The 12,124-nt window shown below is 41.8% G+C and overlaps 1 protein-coding gene across 1 annotated transcript in view; it reads right to left on the bottom strand.

The window, feature by feature from the left end:
• The window catches only part of dtwd2 (DTW domain containing 2), a 174,528-nt gene that overhangs the window by 43,120 nt on the left and 119,284 nt on the right, over positions 1-12,124 (bottom strand). The window contains exon 4 of the mRNA XM_041186554.1: positions 3,236-3,428. Coding sequence (XP_041042488.1) covers positions 3,236-3,428 — 193 coding nt within the window. The remainder of the gene's footprint in view (positions 1-3,235; positions 3,429-12,124) is intronic.

Raw genomic sequence — 12,124 nt, forward strand, 5'->3', positions numbered from 1 at the left:
TCAACCAAGTCCCATTTTCCAAGTGAATATATCTAACGGTTTGTCTCCACTCAGCTGAGCAACCAGGTTATTGCTGGGATGTTTTGCTAATGAATAGGACATGGCCCCCATTCATACTCCTTCAAAGTAATTGCTCCTGGTGAGGCTTTTCAGACAGGTAGGTTCCACTTAATGGCCTTAAGAAGGTACCATGATGCAAATGTGTAGCCATCTTTGACTGAATGTGACTTCAGTCTTTTAAAAAATTCAATTAGTGGCTTCCAGCCAGTAAATTCAAAAATCATTTTTTAATATAAAGCATGGTTTCAAAACAAAAGGCTCTGAAGTCTTCAAAAAGATTGGAGAGGTATGTGGGATACAAGCAGAATAAATTAATATCCAGTTCAGATCATAAGGAGGAAGTATTGTTATACACATATAATGTTGTACAGTTCAAATCTCATCCAGTGTGTATGTGCTAAAGGTCATAGAGGCAAGAAATAGATAATTAAGCTCAATGAAACAAGGCCAGTTTTCTGCAGTAACCAGTCAGCCCCATTTCCCCATATCCCTGCAACTTTATTTACCTCAAATACTAATCCGATTTCTTTTTGAAATCATTGATTTCCTCTGCTTCCACCTCCCTCAGGAGTTCCAAGTAGCAAGAAAATTTGACAAAGCAAAGGCTGTAGTACTGAAGATGTATTCCAGAATTAGCCGCATCCTTCCAATACAGCTATTACCCTGGCATCTACCTGACAATGTTGAAAATTGCCCAGGTATGTCCTGTCCATAAGGAGGAGGACAAATCCAATCCAGCCCATTACCACCCCTTCTGTCTACTCTCAGTCATCAGCAAGGTGATTGAAGGTGTCATTGACAGTGCTACCAATCGACACTCACAGTAATAACCTGCTCACTGATGCTGAGTTTGGGTTCTGCCAGGGACATTCAGCTCCCGTCCTCATTACAGCCTTGGTCCAAACATTGACAAAAGAGCTGAATTCAGGAGATGAGGTGGGAATCACTGCCCTTAACATTAAGGCAGCATTTGATCAAGTGTGGCATCAAAGAACCCAGAAAAATTTAAGTCAATGGGAAACAGGGGGAAACCTCTCCACTGGTTCGCACAAAGAAAAATGGTTTTGGTGGTTTTGGCTGCTGGAGGTCAATCATCATTACTGCAGGCTCCTCAGGGTAGTGTCTTAGACCCAGCCATCTACAGCTGCCCTAAAAATGACTTTTCCTCATGATAAGGTCCCTCCACCACCAAAGCACAGTGGCAGCAATTTGTACCATCTACAAGATGCACTGCAGCAACTCACCAAGGCTCCATCAACAGCACCTTCCAAACCCATGACTTCTACCACCTAAAAAGAAAAGCTGCATGAGGAAACCACCACCTTTAAGTTCCCCTCCAGGCTACATGACTCTAACTCAGAGTTAGATGCATTTTTGGAGGGTACCGGGGAGCAGGAGAATTGCCAATTGGAAGTTCAGACTTTCCAGGCAATTCTCACGTTGAGACTTCCGAATGATCTTGTAATGCACCTTCCAGGTACGTTTGGTCTCCGATTAACCAGAAACCGGGAGATCTGGGTCACAGTCTCAAAACATAACAATCGTATATTGTCACATTTGTAACAATGAAGTAATACCACATTAGATAGGAGGGACTTAGAACAGCTATGAGGAATACAAAGACCAACTTGGAATACATGTGTGTAAAAGCTCTAAGCAATAAGGAGCCAATCAAACAGGGTTTGCTTGAGTCAAAGAAAGAGCAAATTTATTAAGCATTAAACCGGAGAAAAATAATTAAAATGCCACATGAGTATTTGGCCTTCGTGCAGTCATTTGAGAAGGACACACACACACGCGCGCACGCACGCACGCACACACACACACACACACACACACACACACACACACACACACACACACACACACACACACACACACACCCCTCAGCTTGTTTCCTCTGCTGAAGCCTTTCTTCATACTAACTGTGCCACTTGCAATCTGTCTCCAGTGGCTGGCAGTCTTGCCTTGAAATACTTCACCCATTGTTTATTTCCAAGGGGTTTTGGGTTTGTCCGTCTGTGCAGCCATTGTTTCATTACCCAATGCTTTGCATTTTTAATGTGTCTCCCCTTAGACAGTTACGAGTTTCACTGTGTGTCTGGGTTATAGGAAATGTCTCTCTCCTCATACTCCCCTGAGGGTGATTTGTTTGTTTCTCATCTTCACCTTGGAATGTGGCCTTGCACTTTTAAGCAGTTTGTTCTGTTTCAGTTCAAGTTGTAAAATCTCCAGTCAATTGAAAAATGAAAAATCATATTTTCAAAAATAATGGGGCATGGCCTCATAAGACCATTTCGACAAAGCACATTGCTTGATTGGTACTCCATCCACCACCATATGCGTTCACTCCCTCCACCACTACCACATGGTGGCAGGAGTATATACCATCTACAAGACATGCTGCAGCAACTCCTTCAACGGGACCTTCTAAACCCACAACTTCCACCATATAGAAAGACAAGGGCAGCAGGCACATGGAAAGACCATCATCTGCAAGCTCCCCAAGCCACACACCATCCTGTCTTGGAACTATTTCACTGTTCCTTCACGAGCACTGGATCAAAAACCTCCAATTCCCTTTCTAATAGCACTGCGGATGGACCTACACCACAACAACTCCAGTGATTCAAGGCACCGGCTCAGCACCACCTTCTCAAAGGCAATTAGGGTTGGGCAACAAATATTGGCCCTGTCAGCAACGCACACATCCCACGAATGAGTAAAAAAAAATGATTCTTTTTCAAGTTCATTATTTCATAGTTCATGAGCAGTAAGCTTCTCTCCCAAATGTAGTGCTTTATATTTGCCCATGTTACATTTCATTTGCCAATGTTCTGACATATATATTTTCTCTTATTTATCCTGGGCTGCATATTATAGTGTGATATTACTTGTAAAATTGACAAGCTTGCATTGATATTTCGAGCAATGCTTACTGATTATTGCTTAACAAGAGTGGGAACTGTGGCTGATTTTTCCTTTCCCAAGTCTAAGGAAACCAAAATCAATGTTCCACTACTAATCCAGCCAAGATCAGTTATTTCAGCAAAGACCAGATATCGACTCACTGTCATGATTTCTGTGATTTATCATAGAATGAAGTAAATGTGCATTTTATTTTGAAAAGATGCTAAACAGATTTCTTGCTGCAATATTGAGATCTAATACTTACTTGTTTAGGGGAGCGGAAAAGAGAATTTCCATAAAACATGCCTTTGGCCTGGCTCCATGTCCCATCTATGATAATGATGTTATATGGTGACAGCGATGGGTCAAGTTCAAGTTCTTCTAGGTTATTTGCCTCAGGTCCAGGATATAGGACTAATGTACTAAGACTCTGGCAAACAGCTGCAAGTTCAGGATGCCTTTAAAATAAAAAAAAAACATTTCCAGTCATCATTTTACATTTTCCTTGTCTTTTAAAAGAAATGGCCACATACACACTACATATGCTATAAACTAGTAGATCTCTCAGGGAATTGTTTGCAGTAAGTTGGTTGAAGGCTGATTTTCCATTTGGCCCTCCCATCAGATGGCAAACCTCTGCAGCATGTTGGAGAACAATAGCCAGAAGGCCCAAGACCTGCAGACCAACCAATATCTACTCGGAGCCAGGCTCCATCTTTTGGGTGTGACTGGAGCCACAATGACCTACTGGTCCACAGAGAAGGTTGATACAGTGTCCAATTTTTAGGCTGCTCCTCTATTTGGGTACCCCATGGATAAATGCACAAACAGTATGGTGGCAGAGTTGACCACAGGCACAGACACAGTTCAGCCCATTTTAGGATGCTACAGAAAACGCATGGCAGTTAGTCCAGGCAGAGAACTGACTTTGTTGTGCCAGTGACCTGAGTGCTTTCTATGCACTACAATCAGGGAAATAAATGTAGATAGTAAGCAGGAGAACGTTTACATCTTAATAATCCTTTCATGATAGGTGCAAAATGGAATCATTTAATCATGCTTGTCCTTTAGAAACCACAAAGTCAAACTGACTGGAGCAGATCACTGACCTTCAACCAGTTCAATTGTTGGATTTGGGCAAGTGCTGTAAATAGGCACACCCTCTGGTGGTTTTTTCCATTCCTGGGTAAAGCTTATGTGGGTTAAACACCACAGCCCCCAAAAAACAGGCACAGAGATGACAAATCACTTGATTGCATTGCAGACAAATTGCCAACTTCATGCTGCTTGTTCATTTGATGATCTTTGCTTCCAGCCTGCGCCAACCATGCTGTACCTTGGCTGGACACTTCAACAGTGGGCCATTGAGTGTCTAAGATGACTTGGTGCCAGTCCCCAGATGTTAATGAGGGAGACTTTGCAGGGATAATGCACAGGATGCGCCTTTTTTGTGTTTGGTGTCTAGGGCAATGCTGGTCTGTCTAGTTTTATTATTTTGGATATTTTCACAGTGATTTTGGTACAACTTGGTGGCCTGCCAGCCATTTGTGTGTGCAGTTGAGAGTCAGTCATTGCCAGGGTTCTGGAATCACAAAGAGGTCAGGTCAGTTAAGGATGACTGATTTCCTTCCCTAAAAAATATTAGTGAACCCAAAGATGGGTGCTTACAACAATTCAGTAGCTTTGTGCCCACCATACTGATACGAGCTTTATATTCCAGATTTACTGAATTTTAAATTTTTGGCCTCAATGCCCCAACTTTTCAGAAGGCATTGTGAAGGAGATTTCTCCCAGGGTTTTCACGACAAATATTTACAAATTGTTTAAAATATTATTTCAAAACACACAATGCAAACACATTAATTACTAAAATACACTTTTAGGTCATTGGCACATAATGTGGCTGTGCTGAGGACTGCTGTGGCTCTCTTTCCTCCCCTGCTGTAAAGCTTTGACAAACGCTTTTTCAGAAATGGTGCCCTTTAATATACACCTTACCTATTATATACAAAACAAAACATAGGTAAAAGGAAATTGATTAATCCTTGAATAACATCACTGTTAAAATGCTCCATACACAGTGCAGTGCTGTGTATTTGTTGAGTGATGAAAGAGGGACTGCCTGTTCACACAGCTGGAGCATGGATATGGTGGACAGAGGACAAAAAAGGTCCCTGAGAAACTATGCCACTCCAAGGCCTCCAATTCTTCTGAAGCTTCAGTAAATACATTTGTTCTTATTAAACATATGGCAGATTTTAAATGCTAATTTATTTGCTGAAGCTAAGGTTTGCAAACTACTGCTCAGTAGTTGTACTCTTGGCATTTCTAAATTCACCTTCAACTATAATCACTTGGAGTAATGTAAAAGGTAGTGCAGCTTTTACTACAACACAGGGATATTGTATTTCTATAATAGACAAAGTTGAAGCAAACCACAATGGCCGGGATTTTGAATTCGGGGTTGGGAACCCAATGCCCAGACAATTTCCAGGTCCTAACCCTGCACTGTCTGTGTCGTTCCCTTGCGCTATCTTCCTAAGCAGATGTCCTAATTGGGTCAGCAGCGAGCTTGGCGCCTAATTAGTAGTGCTGAGCACTGCCAGCAGGTGGGAGCTAAATGCTGAACACAATCCTCAAAGGCAGACAGCACCCTAGATAGGGCTTGCTGCTGCCTTGCAGAATAGAGGGAGCAGGCCATCAAAGGGCCAGCAGCCTCACAGCTCAGAGAAATGGCCAAACGGCAAATGACAATGGCCAGACACCCAATCTGAAACAATAATCCTTATTGCCAAAAATTTTTCCTCAGAGAAAACATTATTTGATGGCTCCCCACCTCGCATCAACAGTTATGCACTCATGTGCACCAGACAGGTTTGATGATCCGCAATTTGAAAAATTGCCTTCTGGCCCTCCTCAATCCATTACCAAGTTCCTCATGAATCTTAACAGGCAGTTAATTGGAGGCAAGGGAATTGCTGACTCCCCATGTACCCACCTTCACTTTGAAAGTAGCAGTGCATCCCGAAGGCATTAGAATACTGACACACCATCCGGAAGCAAAATTTTCAAATTGTGCTCGCTCCTGTTCTCACCCCCACAAGCAAGTGAAAATCAAGCTCTATGTTTTCTTTTTGGAATTAGGCAGTCATAATTGTAGCATAAGGCATGTTATGTGCAAAATCTTGGCATTAACAACAGATGTGTTAAGCACTTGCGATAATTATTTTCACTCCTGGAAACGTGACTTAGCAGTTGTACAACAAGTCTATTATAAGGTACATCCGGCAGCAGGACATCAACCAATGTCAATTTGTAATGGATCAGAGAAATAAATATATAATCAGGACTGCACCTGGTATGGTGAACAAAGCAAGCAGGACTTTAAGGCTGAGCTTCATGAAAATGAATTAAAAATACCATGTGCAGTGGTAATGAAGATTTATAAAATAAAATACATACTGACACTGACTATCCGGCCTTTTTGCTAGTTCATGACTAAATATTTACTCATTAATATGTTTTTAATCAATACGAGAGTAACTACAAGTAGAAGTTAGGATATTTAGAAAGGTTATCAAAAGCTATTACATTGCAATCCTCCTTTACGGCCTTACAAAATAGTTTTGGGCAGATTTTTTCACTTAGAAATAAAAATATAAATTACTGGAAAAGAATAACAAGACAGGTCAGATGTTGAAAATCAAAAATTGTCATTCTTCCACAAACACAACAAATTGAATTTATATTTTATCCTGATATTCATATGACAGGAAGAGCAGATCTGCAGTATAGCATCAGTGATGATGCTGGAATTTAGAGCAGACCTTGGATCCAGATGGGTTCCATGCCTTTTTGTCATCTCAGGATTCCAAACCATTCTGGGCAGGGAGTGCTGGTGCTTATCATTTGACCCCACATCTGCATTTAATTTTATCGAAGGATAGCATACAGAAGAGAAGAGTCAAACAAGGGGATTCTTAGAGGTGACATGTGAAGGCAGAAACCAGAAGCTATGTCTGGATGAATGAAGAATAGGGAGGGGGTATATGACAGATGTCAGCTTGTTAATACAAAGGACAATCAAACTGAATATTAAAGGTATAGAGAGCAAGTGAAAAAGGAATTAAGAAGAGCAAAGAGATAGTACAAGAGTTGACTGGCAGCTAATGTAAAAGGGAATCCATTTATCAGCATATAAACAGTGAAATGGTTGTCAGAGTGGTGGGGCTGATTAGGGATCAAAGTGGAAATATATTATTGGATGCAGAAGGCGTGGCTGAGGTACTAATTGAATACTTTGTACTGCTGCTTACCAAAGAAGAGGTTATGCCAAAGCTGTGGCAAATGAGGAGGTTGCTAAGATACTGGATGAAATAAAAATAGATAATGAGGAGGTGCTTGGAAGACTGGCAGTCATTTAAGTAGAAAAGGAGTTCCAGGATTTTGATCCAACGACAGTGAAGAAAAGGTGATGTAATTCCAGATCAGGATGGTGTGTGGATTAGAGGGAAACTTGCAGATGGTGGTGTTCTCATGCGTTTGATGCCTTTGTCCTTCTAATTGGCAGAGGTTATGGGTCTGGAAGGTGCTGTTAAAAGAGACTTGGTGAGCTCTTGCAGTGCATCATGTACATGATACACACTGCTGCCACTGTGTGTCGGTGATGGAGGCAGTGAGTGTTTAAGGTGGTGGATGGGGTGTCAATTAAGCAAGCTGCTTTGTCCTGCATCGTGTTGAGCTTTTTGTTGGAGTTGCACTCATCCAAGCAAGTGGAGAATATTCCATCACACTTCTGACATGTGCCTTGTAAATAGTGGACAGGCTTTGGGAGACAGGAGGGTGGGATTTTATTGGTAGTGGGGTTTCCAGCCCACCATCCTAAGAGTTGGTAGGCACAGCAGTCCTGCAGCCATTTAACGCTCCATAGACTGTTAATCAGCTGGAGAAGGAATTTCCGCCCTTCAATTGAGTGGAAGTCCTGCCTCAGAGTAGACAGTAGCTGTCTAGTCCCAGCAGTGCCCAGGACTGTAGTCCCCAGATTCTAATTCCCAGAGTCCAGGACCAGGTCTCATGGCAGGGGAGGCGAGGCCCAATATCCAGTGCCTTCAGCTGTTAGCCAGGGAAGTTCTTTACTTATCGTAGATGGTGAAGATAACCAGATTGGAGAGAGATAAACCAATTCTGGTGCTAAGGAAGGCAAGGAAGTGGTCAGGAGATTGCATTAGATTGGCCAGGAGGTTTCATTAAATTGGCCAGTTTATTTTAAAGGTTACATCTGAAATGTTTTAACATTTCTTTCACTTTTGCCTGACTGGTTGGCTGTATAATTGGTTGCAGCATTTCCTATACTAACATTCATAGACTACATTCAAATGCACTTATTTGGTCGTAAGGAAATTGGGGATCTCTTGGAGTTGTGAAAGGCACAACATAAATGTAAGTTATCCATATTACTTCCGGCATGATCTGTTTCCCTTTCAGATTTCTCTCATCAGTCTTTGTCTCAATATACTGCCTTGGAGTACATGCAACTGGTTTTATCTCGTGCTTCAAATCAGAAATTTAAAAAGCAACAAGTAGTTGCACATTTACAAAGATTTAACAGAAACAAGGCACTGACCAAATCTGCTTCTGAAGGACACAAATTATTTTACCCCAAAACAATTTAAAAGATTTTAACATTTACTAGTTTTATTGATGAATAAGGAACTTTAATAAGTTTCCTATTACACAGCCAACTTTGTACCCATGTTGTCCCTGTCCCTTTTATTCCATGGGCTTCAACTTTGCTGACAAGCCTATTTTTAAACCCCAACCCCCTAGCAATACAGGCTAAAATTCCATTTGCCTTCTTTATCACTTGCTGCACCTGCATGGTAACTTTTTGTCTTCCATGCACAAGAACACCTAGACTCCTCTGTGCTGCACTTTTTTGGAGTCTCTCTCCATTTAAATAAGTCTGCCATTTGATTCTTCCTACCAAAGTGCATGACCTCACACTTTCCTACATTAAATTCCATCTGCCAAGTTTTTGCCCACTCACTCAACCTGTCTACATCCCCTTGCAGATTCCTTATGTCCCCATCACAACATGCACTCCCGCCTATTTTTATATCATCAGCAAATCTGGATCATTATACTCTGCCCCCTCCTCCAAGTCATTAATATAGATAGTAAATAATTGCGGTCCTAGGACTGATCTTTGTGGCACTCCACTAGTTATGCCTTTCCAACCTGAAAAACTCATTAATCCTGACTGTCTTCTATGTGTTAACCAATCCTCAATCCATGCTAATACATTACCCCCAATACCGTGAGCTCTTATCATATGCAATAACCTTTTATGTGGCACCTTGTCGAATGCCTTCTGGAATCCAAATACACGACATCTACCAGTTCCCCTTTATCAACTCTGTTTGTTATATCCTCAAAGAACTCTAGCAAATTTGTCAACCAATGCCTCCACTATCTCTGCAGCCACTTCCTTTAAAACCCTTGGATGCAGGCCTTCAGGTTCTGGTGACTTGTCTGCCTTTAGTCCCATTGGTTTGTCAAATACTTTGTCCCTCATGATAAGGACTGTTACAAGATCTTTCTTCCCATTAGCTCCTTGCTTGTCTGATATCTTTGTTAATGTTAAGCTATGTTCCCTACTCAGGTGGACATTAAGATCACAGGGAAAAATTCAAACAGCAAGAATTTCTACCAATGTCTTGGTCAACATTCCCATTCAAACAACATCATCAAATCATATTAATTGGTCACTAATCTCAGTTATTGTTCATGGATCTTGTATGTAAATCGCCTACTACTATTGCTTACATCATAGTGATTGCAATTCTGAAATTATTCATTCACTTTTATTGAGAATTACTGCACAATTTTTTTCTCTTTGCTTTTTATTTTTCTGAAATCAACCTAAGTGCTTCCAGTATAATCAAAATAAACAGCGACTAGTTCCTAAAATTAGATCTTTAAAATGAAGGCTTCATTTATTTTTCAATCCTACCTGATTACCCATGGCACTGATTCTGGTCTTGAGCAGTTTTTCTAGGTTGGCAGTTGCTTGGCTCCTTTCTTTATTAACTCAACAATATGTCCAAATTATCTCAATTCAAGAAAAACAGCAGTAAATAAGTGGGTTTTGTGTACTTTTAAAACAACAGAGTGCTTAGTTGTTATTTATTGCTGTTTAATAGGCAGCTTATTGTTTAGAAAAGTTATATCACAGCAGTTAATGAACAATATAAACCATTTGCTGAGCACAGTTCACAGTACTTCCTCAGCTTATAACCTTGCAAACAATCGACTGAGAAATGGAATTATCAAAAGGTTTCCTTCTTTAAGGTGCAGCCACCCATTACTTACACCACCTAAACAAGAAAAAACATACTATTGCTGCTGATACCAAAACCATGCAAATCACTGCTTCCTGAATCTACCAAGTATCTCAATATTATGGGCAGAAATTTAAGGTATGCGGCCAGTAGGTATGCGGTCGAGTGGGCCTGTAAAATTCCCCAGCTAGCCTTCCTGGCTATCCAGAGCCTATCTGAAATTTTACGGGGAGCGGTTAAGCCCAAGGCCTGCTCTCACCCCAACTGAGGACCTAATACTCCGTCCCTGTCTGCAATTTTTCAGCCTGCAGGAAGAATTCAAGGATTTCTGGGGGGACGCCTGTCAGATCACTCTGCTCAAGCAGGTGAAGGGGGAGGGGGTGGGGGGGTTGGTGCTGCTGAAGAGCATCTCCATTACTGGCTCCCTTTCAAGATCAGCCCCTCCCCCACCCCCACCCCCGCCCCACCACACACCCCCCAGCCCCCAAAAGTTTGCTGTCTCCCAGGTGCTCCTTCCCTGGCCCTGCCATTATGACTCCCACCCCCTCTCCTGACCTCCCATCCAGTCCCTGCTGTGAGATCCTGCACTTTGATGGTCACTGAGGCTCCAGCACTTGGACTGGAAGGACTGTTTGTAGTCCTAGCACTGGATACCGATCAAGGTGGCCCGGCTGGGACTACAGAGCTGCGGCCAATCTGACTGGCAGGCAGCTCTCTGAGGCAGGAGTTCTTTCTGAATGAGGGGCAGAAATCCCACCTTGGTGCATATCCCACAGACATTTTACCCATAAAACTCTGACTCATGAGTTGGAAAAAGTATTTGCCCAACTTGTACCAACTGCACACCAATCCTCAGCAAAGTGTGTTGTCAAATTTATGCCATGTTCTTTTTTCACTAAATAATATTTTGTATAGTGTTTAAACGTGTTAGCACAAACCACAGAGAACATGGCAATTATGGATGAAAACATGTGTTATGACCGAGATGGGAAAGTTGTGTTAATTATCAAGTCCCGCTACTCCACAGTCTGTAAAATCAATTTAAATGTTTAATTTTCCCACTGAAATGGCCAATTGTGTATCTATACCCCTAGTACCCAGGAGAAAGGAGGTTCTGACCAGACTTCTTTCAAAAACTCAGAATGATTATTTTAAACAAAACTTCTTTTAATAAGTTGCAAGTACTGGTTAACACACAATTGTAATTGGGAAGTATACTATCTCTTCCTAAAGAATTCTCCCCAGCACACACACACACACACACATGGACAAAGGGCAGATAGAATCTCTCTGCAGAGGGTAGGCGTTATAAAATTAGGGATGAAACCCGCAGGTATCTCGACACTGTTGACCTGGAATTCTCTCATTTGCAGATGGGCCGCTGGTCCCAGTAGATGCCTGATAGTTCTCACCAACTAGTCCAGCTCTGAAGGCCAAAATGCAGACTGCTTTCAATCAGGTGAGGGTTTTCTGGCTGCAGATTGATAGCCACACACAATTTCAGGCAAGGTAGAGAGAGGGAGCCTTCCTTTCTCAGCTAGTTCTCCAATAAGACTGCCTCCCAAAACAAGCAGGTTTTTAAGTATTTTCCCCTCTCTCCCAATTGACTGGCTTTTTTCTCTCCCAGCTTCTCATTCAGTAAAGTGCTTTGCAGTTCAACATAAACAACTCCTTCTCAAGTACCATACAGGTCGTGATTTCTTGGAAGAGGCCTGCTTGTTTATAGTTCCAAGGTGAACTTATGACCTTTTAAAAAAAAATCCCAGGTGAGCATCCACATGTCCAGATCACACTAAGTCCTTCCATTTTGTAAA

This window comes from Carcharodon carcharias, chromosome 4 (genome assembly GCF_017639515.1).
Source record: "Carcharodon carcharias isolate sCarCar2 chromosome 4, sCarCar2.pri, whole genome shotgun sequence".
NCBI classification, from domain to species: domain Eukaryota; kingdom Metazoa; phylum Chordata; class Chondrichthyes; order Lamniformes; family Lamnidae; genus Carcharodon; species Carcharodon carcharias.